At 36.8% G+C, this 24,034-nt stretch overlaps 1 protein-coding gene across 15 annotated transcripts in view; it reads right to left on the minus strand.

The window, feature by feature from the left end:
- TSGA10 (testis specific 10) overlaps window positions 1-24,034 on the minus strand; it is a 169,502-nt gene that overhangs the window by 30,055 nt on the left and 115,413 nt on the right. For 13 of the 15 annotated variants that reach the window (XM_063649195.1, XM_063649199.1, XM_063649197.1 and 10 more), the window contains 2 exons: window positions 16,184-16,393; window positions 1,266-1,468 (listed from right to left, as the gene is read on the minus strand). In XM_063649195.1, coding sequence (XP_063505265.1) covers window positions 1,266-1,468; window positions 16,184-16,393 — 413 coding nt within the window. The remainder of the gene's footprint in view (window positions 1-1,265; window positions 1,469-16,183; window positions 16,394-24,034) is intronic. The other 2 variants (XM_063649193.1, XM_063649191.1) reach the window with 1 other exon arrangement.

Here is a 24,034-nt window from a genome sequence, read left to right on the forward strand (position 1 = left end):
ATATGGTCTGTTTTATATATATCTATTCAACCAAGTGCCTTATAATGAAATTTGACATACACAATCTTCAATTTAATAGAATCTTCCTTAAGGCTAAACAATGCCTCAAAAAACCTGTAATAAGGCACAATATCATAGGGAAGATAAACATTGATGAATGCCACTCACACAGAACATTCTATCCTCTTCACTTGCTTTCAGGATACTATCATAGACTGCTGAAATCTAAACTTTAGAGACTAATAACAAACACTTCTCATGCTAATTCTAAGTGTTAGTATTTAACAGCCAGTCTAAAACAGAGTATAGCCCTTAGGGTGGAAGTTTTGGCATATTTCACGAAGGTAGATTTCCACCTACCATCCTGAGAAAGTGATCCTGCAAAACCTGTTGAAGGAATCATAATAGCCTAGCTACAGTAATGGAAAAGAAGGACTCAGTCACCGCCACTATAACCTGAAAAGTTTCTGAAGGAAACAGGCCCTGGCTCTGAAGCCCTTGCCTAGTCAGGGGCTCCTAGGAGTGGCTGATTGCCGAGACCATGCTTCTTATCCTTTCCCATGCCCTGACCTCAGATGTGAGGACAGAGTGGAGGCTGGATGAAAAGTGTTACAGATGGGACAGGTAAGAACAGGGGTTAAGGGTCCCCCATCAGTTTTTATGAGAGGTGACCAAGTTTAATAGAAAAAAAATTCACTATACAGGGAGGCAATTCCACCCAATTCTCCAGCCAAACGTCTTTTAATAAGGTGCTAGGAGTGCTAGAGATGCTTAAAAAAAGAAAAAAAAAAGAAAAGAAAAAGAAAGAAAAGAAGCCAAAATCAATGTCCTGGGAAGTCTTCTGTATTTTGTGAATGCAGGTGTTCTTCTAGGTATCCAGTACATGCAATAGGTACAAAAGAAAATATGATGTGGCAAATGCAAACACTAGGTTGCAATATATTGGTCTAAATATGAAAATTCTTCTGGTTTCAAACTGGTTAATTTTTTTCTCATTTTGTTGTATTTCCTAAATGCAGTATTTTAGATCAGACATTCTATTATACTCAAAACTCTGTTGGAAAGAATCAATAGAGATCATTAAACTTAAATTTAGATAAGAAAAACATAATAGAAAAAGTACCACCGCTTAGGCAAATCACAGTATTTTTGATCCTTAGGCAAATTATAGAATTCTCTAAATTCTAGCTTAAAAATTCTACTAATCTATAAAGTACCAAAAAATTAAGATGTATGACTTTACTTTATATTGCTAAACAACTCACATTTTATTTTCTGCCAAACAAAGGTGTTCTTTAAGAAGCTGAATTTCAGATTCTTTTTCTTGAAGTGCTATCTGAGACTGATATTCTTTGTCTCGATTGGCCACCAGCAAAGCTTCTAGATTCTGCATGGAGATTCTCTCATTTGTCATCTGACTCCTCAGGAGTTCAATTTCAGAACGAGCAGAATCTAACTCATTCTCCATCTGTACAATAATAAGAAAATATCTACACTTATTCCCATTAATTCACTTAACTATTATATTATCAGGGACTCACAAAATTTTCATAATCTGTTATAAACTGGCAACTACTTTTAATGTGATTTGAAATTGTGTCCCTCCTTCTTACCAAATAAACACACCACACATATATGTATAGTATCACTTTCTCCATCTCTCTGATCATATCAGAAAATTCATTAATTTAAGAAAAGGCTTATTAATTTCAAACTGCAACCAGTTTCTACTATCAGCTTTGATATTTCTTTATATACTCCTGCAAGTCTGATGATATCTGTGAGCACTGCTTTGTCCTGAGTTAGGTGAGCTACATGCTTATAGAATGTCATTGGACTCCATAATTAAGGAGTATAAGGAGTAATCTCTTATATTCTTATATAAAGAGTAATCTCTTATATTCTCTTAATATAATTAATAATTATATTTAATAATGTAATTAAATATAATTATAATTAATATAAGGCATAATCTCTTATATTCTCTTGCATAAACTTGTGGAAAGCTTCCTTTTGAAAATTATCTTGAGCCTGAAAATATGCTCAGTGAGACAAATGTTTTTTAAAAAGGAGGAAGAACAGTCACTAGTATTTAGAAAACAATTATTCCTTATCTTGTCATATACATAACAAATTCTATATGCATTTAAAAAGTTAAATTTGAAAAGTTAAGCTTTAAATTCCAGTGAAAAGAAATAAAAATGAAATTACAGGGAAAGGAGATAGGTAAGTAGGGAAATTTTCTAAGCTAGATACAATGCAAAAAAAAGTTTCATCACCTTAAAAAAATAAACATTTTGATAGTCAATATAAACTTAACCAAAATTTGAAAGGAAACAACTGGAAGACAAATAAACTTAGTAAATAAAATTAATAGCTTATATCTCTACTAACATAAAGAACACATATAAACTGATGAGAAATATGAGCTAAATGATAATGATCAGAAAATTTACAAAAGGAGAAATACAATTAAATTGTAAACGTATGGGGAAAATTTACCTTTACTAGTAATCAAATAAACTAAAACAAGATGCCATTACTAGTTCAGGGCTTCTTACCTCAACATTACTGATGTTTTGGGTTGGATAATTATTTGGAGTGGGGGGCAGCACTATGCATTACAGGATGCTTAGCAGTATCTCTGGCCTCTGCCCAATCGACGCCACCAGCATTCCCCACTCTAGTCATGACCATCAAAAAGGTCATTACTAAATGCAGACTAGGAGCAAACTCTCTTTCAGCTGAACTGGAAAAACTCTACCAAAGACACTGTTCTAGTCTATCTAATTTGCAAATTTGTTAGTTTGTGTTAATGAACATTACATTGGGCAATGGCAATCTCATATACTTTGCTGGCAGGAGTAGAAAATAGACCGTGATTTTTTTGACAATAGCTTTTTTGAAATATAATTCACATGCCATCAATGATTTTTAGCATATTAACACAGTTGTACAATCGTTACCACAATCTAATGTGAGAACTTTTTCATCACCCCAAAAAGAAACTCAAGGTTGGGCATGGTGGCTAACACTTGTAATCCCAGCACTCTGGGAGGCCAAGGTAGGTGGATTGCTTGAGCTCAGGAGTTTGAGACCAGCCTGGGCAACATGGTGAAACTCCATCGCTACAAAACATTCAAAAACTTAGCCAGGCATGATGACATAGGCCTGTAGTCCCAGCTACTCAGCAGGCTGAGGTGGGAAATCGCTTGAGCCCAGGAAGCCGAGGATACAGTGAGCCAAGATGGCACCACTGCACTCCAGCCTCGGCCACTGAAGGAGACCCTGTCTCAAAAAAAACAAAAAACAAAAAAACCAACACAGAACCTTCTCTGGCCCTAGGCAACCCTTAAACTATTTTCTACTATTTGCCTTATTCTGGATATTCCATATAAACGGAAACAAACAATGTGTATGCGGTCTTTTGTGACTGGCTTCCTTTATTAGCACAATGTTTTTAAGAGTTGTCAATGTTTTAGCAGGATCAAAACTTCATCACTTTTATTGCCTAATAATATTCCATTGCATAGATAAACCACAGCTCTATTCATGAGTTAAAAATATTTGACTTATTATACTTTGGGACTATTACAAATAATATTGCCACAAAAATTTGTATAGAAGTTTTTGTATGGACATGTTTTCATTCCTCTTGAATAGATAGAAGTGACATTTATGAGCTGTCAGGTAATCTAATTTTTAACATTTTGAGGAACTGCCAAAATGTTTTACAAAGTTGCCTTACTATTTTACATTTCCACCAGCAATGTATGAGGGTTTCACTTTTTCCACATTTTTGTCAACATTTTTTATCTTCTCTCTGATTCCAGCCATCCTAGTGGTTGTGAAATAGTATGGTTTGGATTTGCATTTTTCTATTAATGATGTTCAGCATCTTTTCATGTGTTTATTGGCCATTTATGTATCTTATGTAGAGAAATGTCTATTAATATCCTTTGCCTAATTTTTTAGTTGGGTTCTTAGTTTTTTGTTTTTTGAGACAAGGTCTCATTCTGTCACCCAGGCTGGAGTGCAGTGGCATGAAGATGGCTCACTGAAGTAAACCTCCCACCTCAGCCTCTCAAGTCGCTGGGAATACGACTGTGCACCACCACACCTGGTTAATTTTTGTATTTTTTGTAGAGATGGGTTTTTGCCATGTTGCCCAGGCTGGTCTTGAACTCCTGGGCTCAAGCGATCCTCCTGTCTAGGCCTCCCAAAATGCTAGGATTAGAGGCATGAACCACCACTACATATTTTGAATATGAATCTCTTATCAGATATATGGTTTGCAAATGTCTTCTCACATCTTGTGCATCGTCTTGCCACTTTCTTGATGATATCATTTGCAGCACAGAAGGTTTTTTTTTTTTATTTTGATCAAGTCTACTTAATCTATTCTTGTGTGTGTGTGTGTTTTTGACGTGTGTTTAAGAAAGCGCTGCCTAACCCAAGGTCACAAAGATTTACTTCTGTGTTTTCTTCTTAATATAGTTTTTGCTGTTACATATAGCCCTATGATTCATTTTCAGTTAATCTTTGCATGTGATCCAACTTCATTCTTTTCCACATAGATATTAGGTTGTCCCAACGCCATTTGCTAAAAATACTATTCTTTCCTCATTGAATTGTCCTAGCACCTGTATTTTGAAAAATCATTTGGGCACAAATGTATAAACCATTTCTGGACTCTGAATTCTGTTCCATCAACCTCTATGTCTTTCCTTATGCTAGTACCACATTGTCTTGATTACTTCAGTTTTGCAGCCAGTTTTGAAATCAGGAAGTGTGATTCTCCAACTTTGTTTTTCTTTTTCAAGATTGTTTTGGCTATTCACTTGCACTTCCATATGAATTTTAGATCAGTTTGACAATTTCTACAAAGACACCTGGGATTCTGATAAGCACTGCATTAAATTTGTGGATCAGTTTTGGGAGTAATGCCTTCTTAACAATGGTAGGTGTTCTGGCCCATGAACATGGGATGTGTTTCCATTTATTTAGGTCTCCTTTAATTTCTGTTGACAACGTTCTGTAGTTTTGTAAAATACAAGTATTTGTCTTTTTTTTTTTTAGACAGAGTCTTGCTCTGTCGCCAGGCAGAGTGCAGTGGCATAATCTTGGCTCACTGCAACCTCTGACTCCCTGGTTCAAGCGATTCTCCTGCCTCGGCCTCCCAAGTAGCTGGGACTACAGGCACGTGCCATCACACCCAGCTAATTTTTGTATTTTTAGTAGAGATGGGGTTTCACCATGTTAGCCAGGATGGTCTTGATCTCCTGACCTCATGATCTGCCCACCTCGGCCTCCCAAAGTGCTGGGATTACAGGCATAAGCCACCACGTCCGGCCGTATTTGTCCTTTTTTAGTGCTACCCTTTTTGATGCAATTCCATTTGATATAATTTTTTTTTCATTTTCAGATTGTTCATTGTTAATGTATAGAAATAAGAAATACGATAATTGGATATTGATCTTGTGTCCTACAACCCTGATGCTCATTTATTCTAATACTTTTTTAGTGGATTCTTAGGATTTTCTGTATTTCAGATCATGTCACCTGCAAACAGAGATAGCTTTACTTCTTTTCCAATCTGGATGCCTTTTATTTCTTTTTCTTGCCTAACTTCTCTGCCTAGAACCTCTGCTACAATGTTGAATAGAAAAGGCAAGGTGGGCATTCTTGTCTTGATACTGATCTTATGGCAAAAGCATTCAATCACCACTAAGTACAGTGTTTGCTGTGGGTTTTTCATAGATGCCCTTTGTGAGGTCAAGAAAGTTTCTATTTCTAGTTTATAGAGTGTTTTTATCAGGCAAGAATGTTGGATTTTGCCAAATGCTTTTTCTGCATCCATTGAGAAGGCTGTGTGGTTTTCGTTCTTGATTCTAGTGATATGATGATGTATTAACTGATTTTTCAGGTGTTAAACCAACCCAGCATTCATGGAATAAACCCTACTTGATGGTGTAAATTTCGTTTTATGTGTTGTTGGATTCAGTGTTACAGTATTTTCTCGAGAATTTTTCATCTGTATTCATAAGAGATAATGGTCTGCAGTTTTATCTTCCTGTGACGTCTTTGTCTGGCTTTGGCCTCAGGGCAATAATGGCTTCATAGAATGCATTAAGAAGTGTTCTCTTCTACTTTTGGAAGAGTTTGCAAAAATTCTGGGTCAATGCATCTTGAATCATTTGGAAGAATTCACAACTGAAGCCATCTGGGCCTCGGTATTACTTTATGGAAGTTTAAAAATTTCTATTTTGACCTCTTTAGGTTACAGGTTTATTCAGATTTTCTACTTTTCCTTAAGTGAGTTTTAATAGTTTGTGTTTTTCTGGAAATTTGTTGATTTCATCTAAGCATTTAATTTTTGGCATTCAGTTGTTCATGATATTCCCCTATGATACTTTTTTTATAAGGTTAGTAGTGATGTCCCTTCTCTTATTCCTGATTTTAGTAATTTGACTCTGTCACTTTGCTAAAGATTTGTCAATTTTGTTGGTATTCTGAAAGAACAAGCTTGTGGCTTCTTTGATTCTTGATTGTTTTCTCTTCACTTAGTTTCTGTTCTAATCTTGATTATTATTTTCATTCTTCTTGCTGTGGGTTTAGTTTGTTCCCTTTTCCCAGTGTTCTAAGTGGAAAGCTAGGTTAGCGACTTAAGAGTTTTCTTCTTTTTTAATATAGATAGGCATTTATAGCTATAAATTTCCCTCTAAGTACTGCTTTAGCTGCATCCTATATGTTTTGACACAGTACACATTCATTTTCACTAATCTCAGAGTATTTTCTTTTTTTCCTTTGTGATTTCTTCTTTGACTCACCACTATTTGGGAATGTGCTGCTCAATTTTCATATACTTCTGAATTTACAAAATATTCTTCTTTTATCAATCCCTAACAATTCCATTGTGGTGGGAAAACATACTTTGCATAAGTTCAATCCTTTTAAATCTATTGAGGCTTATATTATGGCCTAATGTATGATCTATTCTGGAGGATCTTCCATGTTGAGAAGACTATGTATTCTACTGTTTTTGGAAGAGTGTTTTATACATTTATGTTAATGCCAATTTGGTTTTTGTGTTGTTGAAATCTTATATTTCCTTGTTGATGTTCTGCCTAGCTGCTCTCTTCATTATTGAAAGTGGGTTACTGACATCTGCAACTATTACTGTTGAACTGTTTATTTACAGCTCAGTACAGAAATGTTATTCCTACATAGCTGTTTTTCTTCCTTTTCTCACTAGTGATATTAATCTTACACTTACATCTATATATGTCACAAGCCCAATGATATATTGTTACAATTATTACTTTTAAATGTTATAGCTTTTAAAGAAGTTGATAGAAGAAAGGACAGCAAACATATACAGTCAGACTTAGCAGCTCTTTTTTTTTTATTTTTGAGACGGAGTCTCACTCTGCCACCCAGGCTGGAGTGCAGTGGCATGATCTCGGCTCACTGTAAGCTCCGCCTCCCAGGTTCATGCCATTCTCCTGCCTCAGCCTCCCAAGTAGCTGCGACTACAAGCACCTGCCACCACGCCTGGCTAATTTTTTTGTATTTTTTTTAGTAGAGACAGGGTTTCACCGTGTTAGCCAGGATGGTCTCGATCTCCTGACCTCGTGATCTGCCCGCCTCAGCCTCCCAAAGTTCTGGGATTACAGGCGTGAGCCACCGCGCCCAGCCCAAAGCAGCTCTTTTAAATATGTTCAAAGAAATAAAGGAAGTCATACTTAAGGAGGTAAAGTAAGTCCATAAATGGATGAATGGATAAAGAAAATGTGGTATAGATACAAAATGGAATACTATACAGCAGCGGTCCCCAACCTTTTTGTCACCAGGAACTGGTTTCATGGAAGACAATTTTTCCATGGACAGCAGTGGGGGTGGGGATGGTTTTGGGATGAAACTGTTCCACCTCAGATCATCAGGCATTAGTTAGATTCTCACAAGGAGTGTGCAACCTAGATCCCTTACATGCGCAGTTCACAATAGGGTGCACGCTCTTACGAGAATCTAATGCCACTGCTGATCTGACAGGAGGTGGAGCTCAGGCAGTAATGCTCACTCACCCACCGCTCACCTCCTGCTGTGTGGCTAGGACTGGTACCAGTCTGTGGTAACAGGCTATGGGCCCATACAGGTCTGCGGCCCAAGGGTTGGGGACTCCTACTATACGGCCTTTAAAAAGAAAAAAATTCTGTCATTCATGGCCACCTGGGTAGAATTGGAGGACATTATGCTAAGTGAAATAAGCCAGGCAAAGAAAGACAAATACTGTATGATCTTACTTTATAAGTGGAATCTAAACAAGCTGACTTTATAGAAACAGAGAGTAGAATGGTGGGAGGAGGAAGGATGGAGAAAGGGGAGATGTTGATCAGAGTCCAAAGTTTTAGTTAGACTGGAGAAATAAGTTTTGGTGATTTATTACACTGTATGGTGACCACAGTTAATAATAATCTACTGTATAATTCAAAATTGCTAAAAGAATAAAATTTTAATGATATCACGCAAAAAATTAAGTTGATAAGTTGATTGATATGTTATTAGCTTTCTACATACATAGACCAAAACGTCACATTGTACTCCATAAATATACACAATTATTATTTGTCAAATAAAAAAAGAAAGAAAAAAGTAAAAGAAGGCCTAATAACAATGTCTCATCAAATAGAGACTAATAATAAGGAAATAATAAGCTGCTCTAAAAGACAGTTTCTTTTGTTTGCTTTATTTTCCTATGGATGGGCTGCATTTTCCTGGCTTTTTGAGGGTTAAATTTTTGTTGTTGAAAACTAGAAATTTTAAATAATATATTGTAGCATCTCTAAATACTGATCCTCCCCATCTTGGGGCTTTTTATGGTTGGCTTATTTCCTTATTTATTTGTGTGGACTGTTTCTATGATGTCTGTTTCCCTTGCAGTATATAGCCTCTGATGTTGCTCCTCAGGGTATGCACATAGTTACCCTGATCCCCTCCCATGGGCATTTACACCGTCATTCTAGCCCCTCCCGCTAGGATGCAATGGATTTAGCCAGGCTCTCTTTGACTGTCTCTCTCTGATCTCCCTGTTAAGTGTCTGGCTGGTCTGTTCCTACTGGTATCAAATCCAACTATTAGCCTCTATTAATTGCTAGCTGACTATTCTATTTATTTTGACAATCAACTGTGGGTTACCTTGCTTCACAGTCTGATCCAATTACATTTGATCCCTTTGCAGGGGTACTACTTCCCAACCCAAGCATTGTTGAGGTATGATTGACAAATAAAAATTATATATACTTAAGGAATGTAACATGATGTTTTGATACACACATACATTGTAGAATGATTGCCACAATTAAGCTAACTAACGTATCGATCACCTCTCTCTCAACTAGTTACTGTTGTATGTGTGTGTTAAGAACACATGAGATCTATTCACAGCAAATTTCAAGTATACAGTATATTAACTGTAGTTACCATGCTGTACATTAGATCTCCCAAACTTATTCACCTTGTAACTGAAAATTTGCACCCCTTGTCCAACGTCTCCCTTCTTCCCCTACTCCCCTCACCCCCAGCCCCTCATCACCACCATTCTACTCTCTGTCAAACTCACAGAAGGGGTAGTTTTGAGGCAAGTTTTTGAGGCTTGCTCTGATCCCAGAAGGGCTCTTGTTAGCTGCTGCTGTCCATGGTTCTCTATTCAACTTCTAACTGGTCTATTGTTTCCATTTTTGTTTTCATGATGTTTCCTCTTAATTGTGAAGCAGTGGCTTTTTGAAAGCTCGTTGGCTGTATGTGCCAAAAGTTCCACTTGTGGGAATCCATCTTAAGGATATAATGCAAAATGTGATAAAAGTTTTATGTAAAAAAATTTTCCATGTTGTTTTATACAATAAAAATTTTAATTTTTTTATACAGAAATGGTAAAAAGTAGAATAATTCATTTAATATATTATTTTGCAACTATGCAAAAGAACACAAAAATCTGGCCAGGAAAAGAAAAGGCCAGAAGGAAATGTAACAAAATGTCTATAGTGGGAGAAAGTACCTTATTCTAGTTTTAGGTTCTGAAATCCATTGTAGCCTAAGGTGATGACTACATTGTTTAAAATCCTTTGCTTCCTTCAAAAATTATGAGAGATTCTCCAAAGCACTTCTCATATTATGCCTAAGGAAATCACCCATAACATAAGCATTCATAAAAAGATGTTAAAGGAAGAATATTTGGAATTCATGTTCTCAAAATTCCTCTTGAGAAGAGTTAGTTAATAGATATACTATTAATTTAGAGATAGAAAATCAAGACCAGGGTATATTGTATATTATGTGAATTATATATCAACAAATATATCTCAGTAAATGTATTTAAAAAAAAAGAAAAGCAAAGAAAACTAAGACTGAAAAAAAGGTCCAGATAGTGCTTTAAACTATTTTTATAGGAGAATGAAGGTGGCAATATAGATATTTTTGACCCTAACTTCTCTTTTCTTATTTAAAATTATCTGAATGATCTCAGGGATGGAAGGCTAGTTCAATATTCAAAAACAATTAATGTGATCTATCATATTAATAGGCTAAAGAAGAAAAATCATTGGATCTTATAATTAGATGCTGAAAAAGCATTTGACAAAATTCAACATCAATCTATGATAAAACCTCTTAGAAATATGGGAATAGAGGGGAAATCCCTCTACTTGATAAAGAGCAACTGCAAAATACTACAGATAACACTAGTGGTGAAACACTGAATGCTTTCTGCCTAATATTGGGAAGAAGGTAAGATGTCCACTTTCACCATTCTTAACTGACACAGTGCTTATGTACAAAACAGTGCAAGAAGGCAAGAAAAGGCAAACAGATCAGAAAAGAATAAAACTGTTCTTATTTTCAGATATAGCGGTTGTTTACCTAGAAAACTCCACGTAATCTGCAGGAAAACTCCTAGGACTAGTAAGTGGATTTGGCAAGTTCATAGGACACAGGATAAACATTCAAAAATTAAAATTGTTGGCTGGGCACGGTGGCTCATGCCTGTAATCCCAGCACTTTGGGAGGCTGAGGCGGGCAGATAACTTGAGGTCAGGAGTTCGAGACCAGCCTGGGAAACGTGGTGAAACCCCGTCTCTACTAAATACACAAAAATTAGCTGGGTATGTTGGCACATGCCTGTAATCCCAGCTACTTGGGAGGCTGAGGCAGGAGAATCACTTCAACCTGGGAGGTGGAGGTTGCAGTGAGCCAAGATCACGCCACTGTACTCCAGCCTGGGGGACAGAGCAAGGTTCTGTCTCAAAAAAAAAATTAAAATTATTGGCTGGGCATGCTGGCTAATGCCTGTAATCCCAGCATTTTGGGAGGCTGGGGCAGGAGGATTGCTTAAGGCCAGAAGTTCGAGACCAGCCTGGGCAACATAGCAAGACCCCATCTCTACAAAAATCAAAATATTAGCCAGGCATGGTGACACATGTCTGTAGTGCCACCTAGCTACTTGGGAGGCTGAGGTGAAAGAATTACTTGAGCCCAGGGGTTCAAGACTGCAGTAATCTATGTGCCACTGCACTCCAGCCTGGGCGACAGAGTGAGACCCAATCTCTAAAACCAAACCAAAAGAAAACAAAAAACAAAAATCAATTGTACTTCTACATACTAGCAAGGAACACATTGACAATGACATTAAAACTAAAATACCCCTTACAATAGCTCAAAAAAAGAATACTTCTTTTAATTTTGTAGGTGGAAATCCAAACATGTACAGAACTTGCATGCTGAAAACTACACAGTTAACAAAAGAAATCAAGGAAGATCTAAATAAGACATATCACGTTCATGAATTGGAAGCCTTAGCATAGTAAAGATGTTAATTCTCCCCAAGTTAATGCAATTTTAATGCAATTCCTATCAAAATTCAAGCAGGATTTTTGAAGATATAAAAAGATTATTCTAAGATTTATGTGAAAAATCAAAGAGATCAGAATACCTAAAACAATTTTGAAAAAAAAAAAGAATAAAGCAGATGAACCCAAATTAAAGACTTAATATATAACCACAGTAAACAAAATTCTGTGGTATTGGGGGAAAGACAGATATATAGGTAAATGTAAAAGAAATAGAAAACCAAGAAATAGACCCACACAAATATACCCAACTGATTTTTCACAAGGGTACAAAATCAATTCAATGGCAGAAAGATAGCTTTTTAAACAAATGGTACAGAAGCAGTTGGATACTCATAGGCCAAAAAAAAAAAAAAAAAAAAAAGAACCTCTATGTCAACCTCACACTTTACGCAGAATTAACTCAAAATGGATCACGGAATTAAATGTGAAAAATAAAACTATAAAACATTTAGAATAAGAAGTAGGAAAATCTTTGAGATTTAGAGCTATAGCAAATAATTTTTAGACTTAAAGCCAAAAGCACAATCCATAAAAGGAAAATTTATAAATGCGACTTCATCAAAATTGAAAACTTTCTAATTGAGAAAGACCCTGTTAAGAGGATAAAAACCACAAGCCACATACTTAGTGAAAGAAAATATTTGCAAACCACATGTCTGATAAAGCAGGATTCCCTAACCCCTGGGCCACAGACTGCTACCAGTCTGTGGTCTGTTAGGAACCAGGCCACACAGCAGGAGGTGAATGGCAGGTGAGCCAGCAAAGCTTCATCTGTATTTACAACTGCTCCCCATCACTCGCATTACTGTCTGAACTCCGCCTCCTGTCAGATCTGCAGCAGCATTAGATTCTCATAGGAGTGGAACCCTATTGTGAACTACACAGGCAAGGGATCTCAGTTGTGCACTCTTTAAAGGAATCTAATGTCTGATGATCTGAGGTGGAGCTGAGGCACTGATGTTAGCTCTGGGGAGCTGCTGCAAATAAAGATTAACATTAGCAGAGAGGTTTGACTGCACAGAGACCTTAATAAATCAATTGCTTGCAGACTCATATCAAAACCATATTGCTGAGTGGCAAGTGACAATTAAGTTGCATCTGGTGGTAGGCTTTATAGTGGCAAGTGAGTTGATGTGCTTCAATTGTACAGCTGCATCTAGTGGCAGGCTTTAAGTCAGAATCTGACACTTATTTTAGTCTGCATGTGGCCTGCCCATTTTTTTATTTACCACTTCCATCCGTGTCTCTTTCCTGCACTGAGTACTTGTCTCAGTCACAGTTTTGGTAAGCCCACAAGCTAACCCTAGCCAAAATGAGTAAAAAACAAACATCACTAGAGAGCTCCTTTGAAAAGGGCAAAAGACCCAATGATGAGACAGCAGAAGAATCTAAGACTATCAACAAAAGGAAAGCTGTATTTAAAAGAAAATACCAAGTCCTACTAAATTACGGGTTCATTGCAACAGGTAGATTCACATTCTCCAAGTCTGCTTTGTATAATATGTAGTGACCGGCTATCCAGTGAAACCATGAAACCTTCAAAACTACTTTGCCACTTGGAGACCAAGCACCCTGTATTAAAAGACAAGACTTTGGAGTTTTTCAAAAGAAAAAAAAATGTGAACACAAAGAACAGAAGCAATTATTAAAGGCCACCACTTCATCAAATGTGTCTCCACTGAGAGCATCATTCTTAGTGGCTAAACACATTGCTAATGCTAAGAAGCCCTTTGCTATTGGTGGAGAGTTGATCCTGCCTACTGATAAGGATAATGTCATAAAATTTTAGGAGAGGCTGAAGTTCAAAAGGTGGCACGTGTTCCTCTTTTGGCTAGCACCAATAACTAGATGAATTGATGAACTAAGAGGATATTGTGACACAATTGTTAGAGAGGATTAATGAATCACCGTGGTATGCAATCCAGGTTGACGAGTCTACAGATGTTGACAGCAAGGCAACAATGCTTGTTTCTGTGTGATATATTTTTCAGGAGCCTGTGTATCAAGATATGTTATGTGCACTTTTGTTGCCAACCAACATCACAGTTGCAGACTACTCAAGTCTTTGAATGACTACATATCAGGAAAACTGAATTCAGGTCATTTTGTGTCAGTATATGCGCAGATGGCAGTGGTTGCCATGGCTGGATAGCTTTCTGATTTCATTACTTGGGTCAAAGAGGTCACTTCTGAATGTGAGTCTACACACTGTGTCATCTATAGAGAAATGCTGGCTATCCAAAAAATGTCACCTGAACTTAACAACATTTTGCAGGACGTGATTAAAATTATCAGCCACATTAAAGTACACGCCCTTAACTCATGTCTGTTTGCATAGCTCCGTGAAGAGATGGATGCAGAGCAAACACGTCTTCTCTTATATACAGAAGTGAGATGACTTTCTAAAGGTGTATCACTGGCCAGAGTTTTTGAGTTATGAGAGCAACTCCAGAGATTTCTTTCAGAAAATGTCACCACTGGAAGCACATTTTAGTGACAGAGAATGGGTCTCAAAACTTGCTTACTTGTATGACCTATACAGCCTGCTCAACAAACTCCATCTGTCACTTCAGGGGAGAATGACAACTGTGTTCAAGTTCGCAGATAAAGTGGCTACATTCAAAACTAAACTGCTGAAATCCCAGCACTGGGAGGCCGAGGTGGGCAGATCACTTGAGGTCAGGAGTTCAAGACCAGCCTGGCCAACATGGTGAAATACTGTCTTACTAAAAATACAAAAATCAGCCAGGTGTGGTGGCGGGCACCTGTAATCCCAGCTACTCGGGAGGCTGAGGCAGGAGAATTGCTTGAACCTGGGAGGCGGAGGCTGCAGTGAGCCAAGATCACACCGCTGCACTCCAGCCTGGGCGACAGAGCGAAACAAAACAAAACAAACAAAAAAAGCCAAACTGGAATTATGGGGGCAATGAGTGAACACTGGGATTTTTGACATTTTTCAAACATTAACAGAGATTTTGAAGGAGGGTGAGCCAGGGCCTTCTTTCTCCCAATTGGTGTATGATCACCTAGCTCAGCTTTCAAAAGAATTTGAGCATTACTTCCCAATCAGAAAAGACCCCTGAACTTGGAAGGAATGGATCTGCAACCCATTTGTGAATACGCTAGGTGAATTGACTTTGTCCATGCTAGAAGAGGATCAACTGTTGGAGAGCGCAAATGATGGTGGCTTTAAAAGTACGTTTGAGACAACTTCAAATCTCCATACATTCTGGATTAAAGTCGAGGAGTTCAAGACCAGCCTGGCCAACATGGTGAAATACTGTCTTACTAAAAATACAAAAATTAGCCAGGTGTGGTGGCGGGCACCTGTAATCCCAGCTACTCGGGAGGCTGAGGCAGGAGAATCGGTTGAACCAAGGAGTCGGAGGTTGCAGTGAGCCGAGATCATGCCACTGCACTCCAGCCTGGCAACAGAGTGAGACTCCATCTCAAAAATAAAAAAAATAAAGGTTCAATAGGGTTTGGTAATAACAGAACTTTAAACATGACCAAAATTTTCCACTATTTCAAATACACTATGCATCTTCTATATATACCCCTTTAAAATTCGGGCTCTATCTCTCCAGCCACTTCCTCGCATGCATGCTACACTAGCCATTACAAAGTACTTATTATTCACTCCATACCCTTGTCTGTGTTGTTTTTCCTTCTGAATGGGATGCCTCATTCCTTTAGAGCTCCTGAGTATCTCCTTGTGTACTCCTCCCTGATATTCCTGGGCTGAATAGAAATTTCCTCTATAAAGCTTTTAGTGTCTCTTATTAATATATCATACATTACAAATTATTTGTATGTCAATGGGAAGTCCCTGAGGACAGGAGCCTATATCTTTTGAATATTATACTCCCAGTGGCAAGTACAATGTCAGGCACAAAGTAGATACAATCAACTGAGTTACAGTTAAAAGAACCCAGCCAATTAGTAAATAAATTTAGCTTAAAAGAATATCATTAAAGTTACAATTTAGCTAAATAAACCTCAACCTCATGGTTCTTTGCTGATCGCTATGTCAGTGTGTTTTATGATTCTGCTGGCTAAAAGTAAATGCAAATTACATGCTCAAAGGAAGAGTTTCTGTTACAGTCTTAAGTTGTTTGGAATACAGCTGTCATAAACTAACCTCTTGGATTTTAAAAATAAAATCTAAGTTCAAAGACATGGCTTGATGTAATATTACATAAAAAAGAACTTACTTTTCCAAAATTATACTAACTTTACAGTAATAGCAATTTTAAAGATTTTAAAAATATATTACATACCATTTCTATTTCTTGATCTTTAGCAACCAGCTGTCGATTAAGAAGTTCTTTGCTTGAGTCAAGTTTAATACAGAGTTCCCTAGTAGAAGACAAATCTGCAAGAGCGGACACTTTTTCAAACTGAACCTTCTGAAGCTCCTCTTCCATTTTTACAACAGATTTATGTAAGGTAGAAATCTGGGACTTGTAAGACCTTTCTGCATTTAAGTGCTGTAAGAATAAAATTATATGTATGTATGTATACATATATATTAAACTGGAAGAAAACTATAACATGGAAAAACGAAGTGGGGCAAATCTAAGAGTAGTGCACTTAGATTGTATGAAGTTTTAGATAATACAGGTAGTAACAATATGTACAAAACAGTCTAAGATAAATTCAGGTTTTGATTTTTTTTTTACATAAAATTCATGAGCAGGGTGGTCAACTTTTTAATGTACTTAGCCATTCTTTTTAATGTACTTAGGAAAAAAAACCTTTCCCACTTAAAAGTCCCCAGCCCCAAAGCTAGTTGAGATATATCATTTGACCAACAGTTTTACCTATATTAGCCGGTTTCAATTATTTTATAATACAAATGCTATTGTTGTTGTTAAAAACAAAAATGCTAGCCACTGTTTTATTCACAACATCTGTTTTTGAATTCTTGACTGGCATGTCAATTTCAATCATAATATCATAAAATGAAAACTGATAACTCTTTAACACTTACTAATACCTCTGAGGGAAAAAGACTAAGGGCAAGTATAAATTAAGTATATACCCACATTATAGGAAATAAGAGTATGTTTTTAAAACTATGAGATTTAAGTTACATAAATGCTTTTGAATGTTCAAGATAATTCCACCCCCACCCTTTTCTTTCAGAAGAATGTCTTATGTAAGTGCACTGCCACCTACAGAGAAGTATTTGTTTGCTATAATGTGAAGACAAGTAGATCTGAGAGGCAAATAAATTTATGTGTTTTTACAAGTGATTTTACAAGTGTAAAGCACTAGAATTTGCTCCCATTATAAGTTATTTGGCCATAATTCACTTCTACTTTTTCTCTATCTCTTCCCTTCCTTCCTCACTCACTCTTTCTTATTCTCCAAGCCAACTTTTTATCCATCCTTCCATCCACCCACTCATTCATCACATATTTATTGAATATACTCTATGTTCCAGTCACTGTGCCTAGGTACATATTCGATGGTATGTGGTATCTGCTCTAATGAAACATCCAGACTACTAGAGGAGTCATATACAAATAATTATATAAATACATACAAAGAAAATATAATTAATACCCTAAGAGAAAAAACAAAATGGAATTATATAACACGCTCAATTAAACCCAGAAAAGGCAGAAGAGCCGCTGAAGACTAAACAAACAAATGAACAGGGCAATAAATTAAAGATACTTATAAATATGGGAAATATTAATCCAACTATAATTACTTTAACTGTGACTAATCTATATACCCCAATTAAGACAAATGGTCAGAGTGGATAAGAAAACAAGATCTACTTATTTATCTACAATAAATTAATATTAATATTCAAATGTTAATGCTAATAAAAGGAAAGTTGGGGTAACTACATTAATTTCAGACAAAGCAAATTTCAGAGAAAGGAAAATTATCAGTAATAAAGAGAGGGCATGACATAATGATTGTAAAAAGTTAATTTTCAAAGAAGACATAACAATCCTTAATGTGCACATTCCTAACAACAGAGCATGCCAACATATATGAGGCAAAAAAATTGATAGGATGGCAAGGAGAGATACCCATATCTACTATTCTAGATTACTATTATAGATTATTATTGGAGAATGCAACACCCATGTATCAGTAACTGACAGATCAAGCAGGCAGAAAGCCAGCAAGGATACAATTCAACTGAACAGCGTTATCAATCAATTGGATCTAGACATTTACGGAGTACTTTATCCAAAAACAGCAGAACACACATTCTTTTCAAGCTCACATGCAACATTCACTAAGACAGACTACATATGCCCTATAAAACACATCTAAACAAACTTAAAAGAGCAAAAATCATACAAAGTATACTCTCAGACCACAACGGAGTTAAACTAGAAATACATTAACAGAAGGATAGTTGGAAAATCCCAAAATATTTAGAAATTTAACAACATACTTCTAGATAACACATAGGTCAAAGAAGAAATCACAAAAAAAATTTAGAATATTTTGAATGAAACAAAAATTAAAATATAACTTACCAAAATTTGTGGCATGTAGTTAAAGCAGTACTTACAAGAAATTTATAGCACTGAGTGCATATATTAGAAAAGAAGGAATATCTAAAATCAATAACCTGGCCGGGTGTGGTGGCTCATGTCTGTAATCCTAGCACTTTGGGAGGCCGAGGCAGGTGGATTGCCTGAGGTCAGGAGTTCGAGACCAGCCTGGCCAACATAATGAGACCCTGTCTCTACTAAAAATACAAAAAATTAGCTGGGTGTGGTGGCACGCGCCTGTAATCCCAGCTACTCAGGAGGTTGAGGCAGAAAAATCACTTGAACCTGGGAGGCAGAGGTTGCAGTGAGCCGAGATTGTGCCATTGCACTCCAGCCTGGGCAACAAGAGTGAAACTCCGTGTCAAAAAAAAAAAAAAAAAAATCAACAACCTAAGCTTCTACCTTAGGAAACTAGGGAAAAAAAGAACATACTAAATCCAAAAAAACCCAGATGTATTAATGTGCTTTGCGTTGCTATAAAAGAATACCTGAGACTGTGTAATTTATTAAAAAAAAAAAAGAGGTTTATTTGGCTCATGGTTTTACTAGCTGTACAAGCATGGTGCCAGCATCTGCTTCTGGGGAGGGCCTTGGGAAGCTTTTATTGATGGTGGAAGGCAAGTGGGGAGGAGGTGTGTCACATACCAAAACAGTGAGCAAGGAAGAGAGAAAAGAGGTCTCAGGTACCTTTTTTTTTTGAGACAAAGTCTCATTCCATTGCCCAGGCTGGAATGCAGTGGTACGATCTCTGCCAACCACAACCTCTGCCTCCAGGCTCAAGCAATTCTCATGCCTCAGTCTCCTGAGTAGCTGGGATTACAGGTGTGTGCCATCATGCCCTGCGCATTTTTGTATTTTTAGTAGAGACAGGGTTTCGCTATGCTGGCCAGGCTGGTCTCGTACTCCTGGCCTCAAGTGATCCATCCTCCTAGGCCTCCCAAAGTGCTGGGATTACAGGCATAAGCCACAAGTCCGGCCCCAGATACCTTTTAACAACCAGATCCCATGTCAACCCATTAGCCTAGGGAGAGCACCAAGCCATTCATGAGATCTGCCTCCATTACCCAAACACCTCCCACTAGGCCCCATCTCCAACATTAGAGATCACATTTCAACATGAACTTTGGAGAGAACAAACATCCAAACTATACACACAGAAGAAAAGAAAAATAAGAGCAGAAATCTATGAAACTGAAAACAGGAAATTAATAGAGTAAATCAAAGAAATCAAAAGTTGGTTCCTTTAAAAGATCAATAAAATTGATGCACATATGGGCAGGCTAATCAAGAAAAAAGTACTAATACTGAAATAAAAGAGAAGCCATTACTATGGACTATATAGACATAAAAATAATAAGGGAATATTATTAATAACTCTGTGCCCACAAATTTGATAACTGAGATCAAATGGACCAATTTCTTGAAAATAGTAGAAATGATTTACCCTAATACCAAAATCAGCAAAAGACATTACAAGAAATAAAAATTATAGACTAATATCTCTCAGAAAAATACATGCAAAATCTTCAACAAGATATTAGGAGATTAAATACAATAAAGTGTAAAAAGACTTATACACCATGACCAAGTGCAATTTATTTTGGATATTCAAAGCTGATTCAACATTCAAAAATCAGTTGATGTAATCCATCACATCAACAGGCTAATGAAATCATATAGTCACATCCATAGACGTAGAAAAAGCATTTGACAAAATCCAATATTCATTCATGACAAAAACTGTCAACAAAGTAGGAATAGAAGATAATTCTCAATTTGATAAAGAAAATCTGCAGAAAATCTACAAAAAATCTACAGCTAACATCAGACAAGGGTGAGAAACTAGATGTTTTTCCTCTAAGATTGGGAACAAGGCAACAATGTCTTCTTTCAACAGTTCTATTCAACATATTTCTAGAAGTCCTAGCTAATTCATATGATTTGGATCTGTGTTCCCACTTAAATCTCAGGTCACGTTATAATCCTCAATGTTGGAGGTGGGGCATCATGGGAAGTGATTGAATAATAGGGGTGAATCCTTCATGAATGGTTTATCACCATCCCCTTGGTGCTGTTCTCATGATGGTGAGTGAGTTCTCATAAGATCTGGTTGTTGTGTAACACCTTCCCTGCCCTCTCTCTTCCTCCTGCTCTGGTCATGTGATGTGCCTGCTCCCATTCTGGCTTCTGCTATGAGTAAAAGTTTCCTGAGGCCTCCCCAGAAGCATAGCAGAAGCCACTGTGTTTCCTGTAGAGCATGTGGAACCGTGAGCCAATTAAAGCTCTTTTCTTTATAAATTGCCCAGCCTCAGGTATTCTTTTTATAAGAATGTGAGAACTAATACAGAAAACTGGTACTGAGTGGGGCATTGCTATAAAAACACCTGAAAATGTGGCAGCAGCTTTGTAATTGGGTAACTGGCAGAAGGTGGAAGAGTGTAGAGGACTTAGAAGACAGGAAGATGAGGGAAAGTTTGGAACTCCCTAGAGACTTGTAAAATTGTTGTGACCAAAATTCTTATAGTGATATAAGCAGTGAGGTCCAGGCTGAGGAAGCGTCAGATGGAAAATGAGGAACTTATTGGGAACTGAATTGCCAGAAATATCTGAATGACAAATCTCTTAATGGCATTTTCTGCATTGCCAGAAAATGCATTCAGAAGGTAGATTATTAAGCTATTCAAGAAGGCACCAGAAAAAGGTGAAAATCAACTTAAAGAAATTTTAAGAAATATAGGATATGGATGACAAAATTTCCAGAGAAATAGATAGCATGAATAAAAAACAATCACAACTTCTGCAAATGAAAGTCAAACTTAGAAAAAGGCAAAAAACACTGGAAAGTTTCAACAATAGACTAGAACAAGTAGAAGAAAGAAATTGAGAGCATGAAGACAAGGCTTTTGAATTAACCCATTGCAACAAAGAGAAGGAAAAAAGAATTAAAAAAATAACATTGGGAAGCTGAGGCAGGAGAACTGCTTGAACCCAGGAGGTGGAGGTTGCAGTGAGCTGAAATTGTGCCATTGTACTCCAGCCTGGGCAACAAAAGTGAAACTCTGTCTCAAAAAAAAATATTAATAATAACAAACCCTCCAAGAAGTTTAAGATTATGTTAAATCACTAAACCTAAGAGTAATTGGTGTTCCTGAGAAAGAGGAGAAATCTAAAAGTTTGGAAAACTTATTTGAGGGAATAATTGAGGAAAACTTCCCATCCTTGCTAGAGATCTAAACATCCAAATTCAAGAAGTCCAAAGAATACCTGTAAATTCATTGCAAAAAGATCATCACCTAGGCACATAGTTATCAGGTTATCTAAAGTCAACACAGGCCAGGTACGGTGGCTCACATCTATAATCCCAGCACTTTGGGAGCCCGGGGCAGGTGGATCACCTGAGGTCAGGAGTTTGAGACCAGCCTGGCCAACATGGTGAAACGCTGTCTCTACTAAAAATACAAAAATTAGCTGGGTGTGGTGGCGGATGCCTGTAATCCCAGCTACTCTGGAGGCTGAGGCAGAAGAATCATGTGAATTCAGGAGGCAGAGGTTGCAGTGAGCTGAGATCGCGCCATTGCACTCCCCCTGGTCAACAAGAGCGAAACTCCATCTCAAAAATAAATAAATAAATAAATAATAAAATCAACACAAAAGAAAGAATCTTAAGATCTGTGAGGCAAAAGCATCGAGTAACCTATAAAGAACAACCTATCAGATTAATAGCAGATTTCTTAGCAGAAACCATACAAGCTAGAAGGGATTGGGGTCCTATCTTTTACCTCCTTAAACAAAACAATTATCAGCCAAGACTTTGTCTCCAGTGAAACTAAGCTTCAAAAATGAAAAAAAAAAAAAAAGTTTTTTTTCAGACAAATGCTGAGAGAAGTTGCCACTACCACGTCAGCACTATGAGAACTGCCAACAGGAGTTCTAAATCTTGAGACAAAACCTTGAAATACACCAAAATAGAATCTCTTTAAAGTATAACTCTCACAAGGCCTATAAAACAATAACACAATTAAAGAAAAACAAAGTATTCAGGCAACAAGTAGCATAATGAATAGAATAGTACCTCACATCTCAATACTAACATTGAATGTAAATGGTCTAAATGCTCTACCTAAAAGATACAGAATGGCAGAATTGATAAGAATTCACTAAATAAGTATCTGATGTCTTCAAGAGACTCACCTAACACCTAAGGACTCATATAAACTTAAAATAAAGGGGTGGAAAAACATATTCTATACAAAATGAAAACCAAAAGCGAGCAGGAATAGCTATTCTTATATCAGACAGAACAAACTTTAAAGCAACAACAGTTAAAGAAGACAAAGAAGGACATTATATAATGATAAAAGGAAGAGTCTAACAGGAAAATCTCACAGTTCTAAATATTTATTCATCTAACACTGGAGCTCCCAAATTTATAAGCAATTACTACTAGACCTAAAAATGAGATAGATGGCAACACAATAATAGTGGGGGACTTCAATAGACAGGTCATTAAGACAGAAAGTTTAAAAAGAAACAATGGACTTAAACTATACCCTAGAACAAATGGACTTCACAGATATTTACAGAACATTCTACCGAACAATTGCAGGACATACATTCTATTCATCAGCACAAGGAACATTCTCCAAAACAGACCATATGATAGGCCATAAAACAAGTCTCAATAAATTTTTAAAAATCGAATTTATATCAAGTATCTTCTCAAACCACAGTGGAATAAAACTGGAAATTACCTCCAATAGGAACCCTCAAAACTCTAAAAATACATGGACATTAAATAATCTGCTCTTGAATGATCTCTGGGTCAACCATGAAATCGAGATGGAAATTAAAAAATTATTTCAGCTGAACAATAATAGTGACAACTTATGAAAACCTCTGGGATACAGCAAAAGTGGTTCTAAGAGGAAAGTTCACACCATTAAATGCCTACATCAAAAAGTCTGAAAGAGCACAATCTAAGGTCACACCTCAAGGAACTAGAGAAACAAGAACAAACCAAACTCAAACCCAGAGAAGAAAAGAAAGAACAAAGATCAGAGCAGAACTAAATGAAATGGAAACAACCAAAAAAAAAAAAAAAAAAAAAACCACTACAAAAGATAAAAGAAACAAAAAGCTGGTTGAGAAGATAAACAAAGCTGATAGACTATTAGTGAGATTAACCAAGAAAAGAGCAGAGAAGATCCAAATAAGCCCAGTTAGAAACGAAATGGGAGATATTACAACCAATACCACAGAAATACAAAAGATCATTCAAGGCTACTATGAACATTGTTACACGCATAAACTAGAAAACCTACAGGAAATGGATAAATTCCTGGAAATATATAACCCTTCTAGATTACAAGCAGCAAGATTCAAATGGTAAAAAAAAAAAACACACACACACACAAAACAAACTGCCAATGAAGAAAAGTCCAGGACCAGATGAATTCACAGCTGAATTCTGTCAGACATTCAAAGAACTGGTACCAATCCTACTGAAATTATTCCACAAGGCAGAGAAAGAGAGAATGCTCCCTAAATCATTCTATGAAGCCAATATCACACTAATACCAAAACTAGGAAAAGACATAACAA

Source organism: Pongo pygmaeus, chromosome 12 (assembly GCF_028885625.2).
Source record: "Pongo pygmaeus isolate AG05252 chromosome 12, NHGRI_mPonPyg2-v2.0_pri, whole genome shotgun sequence".
Lineage (NCBI taxonomy): Eukaryota > Metazoa > Chordata > Mammalia > Primates > Hominidae > Pongo > Pongo pygmaeus.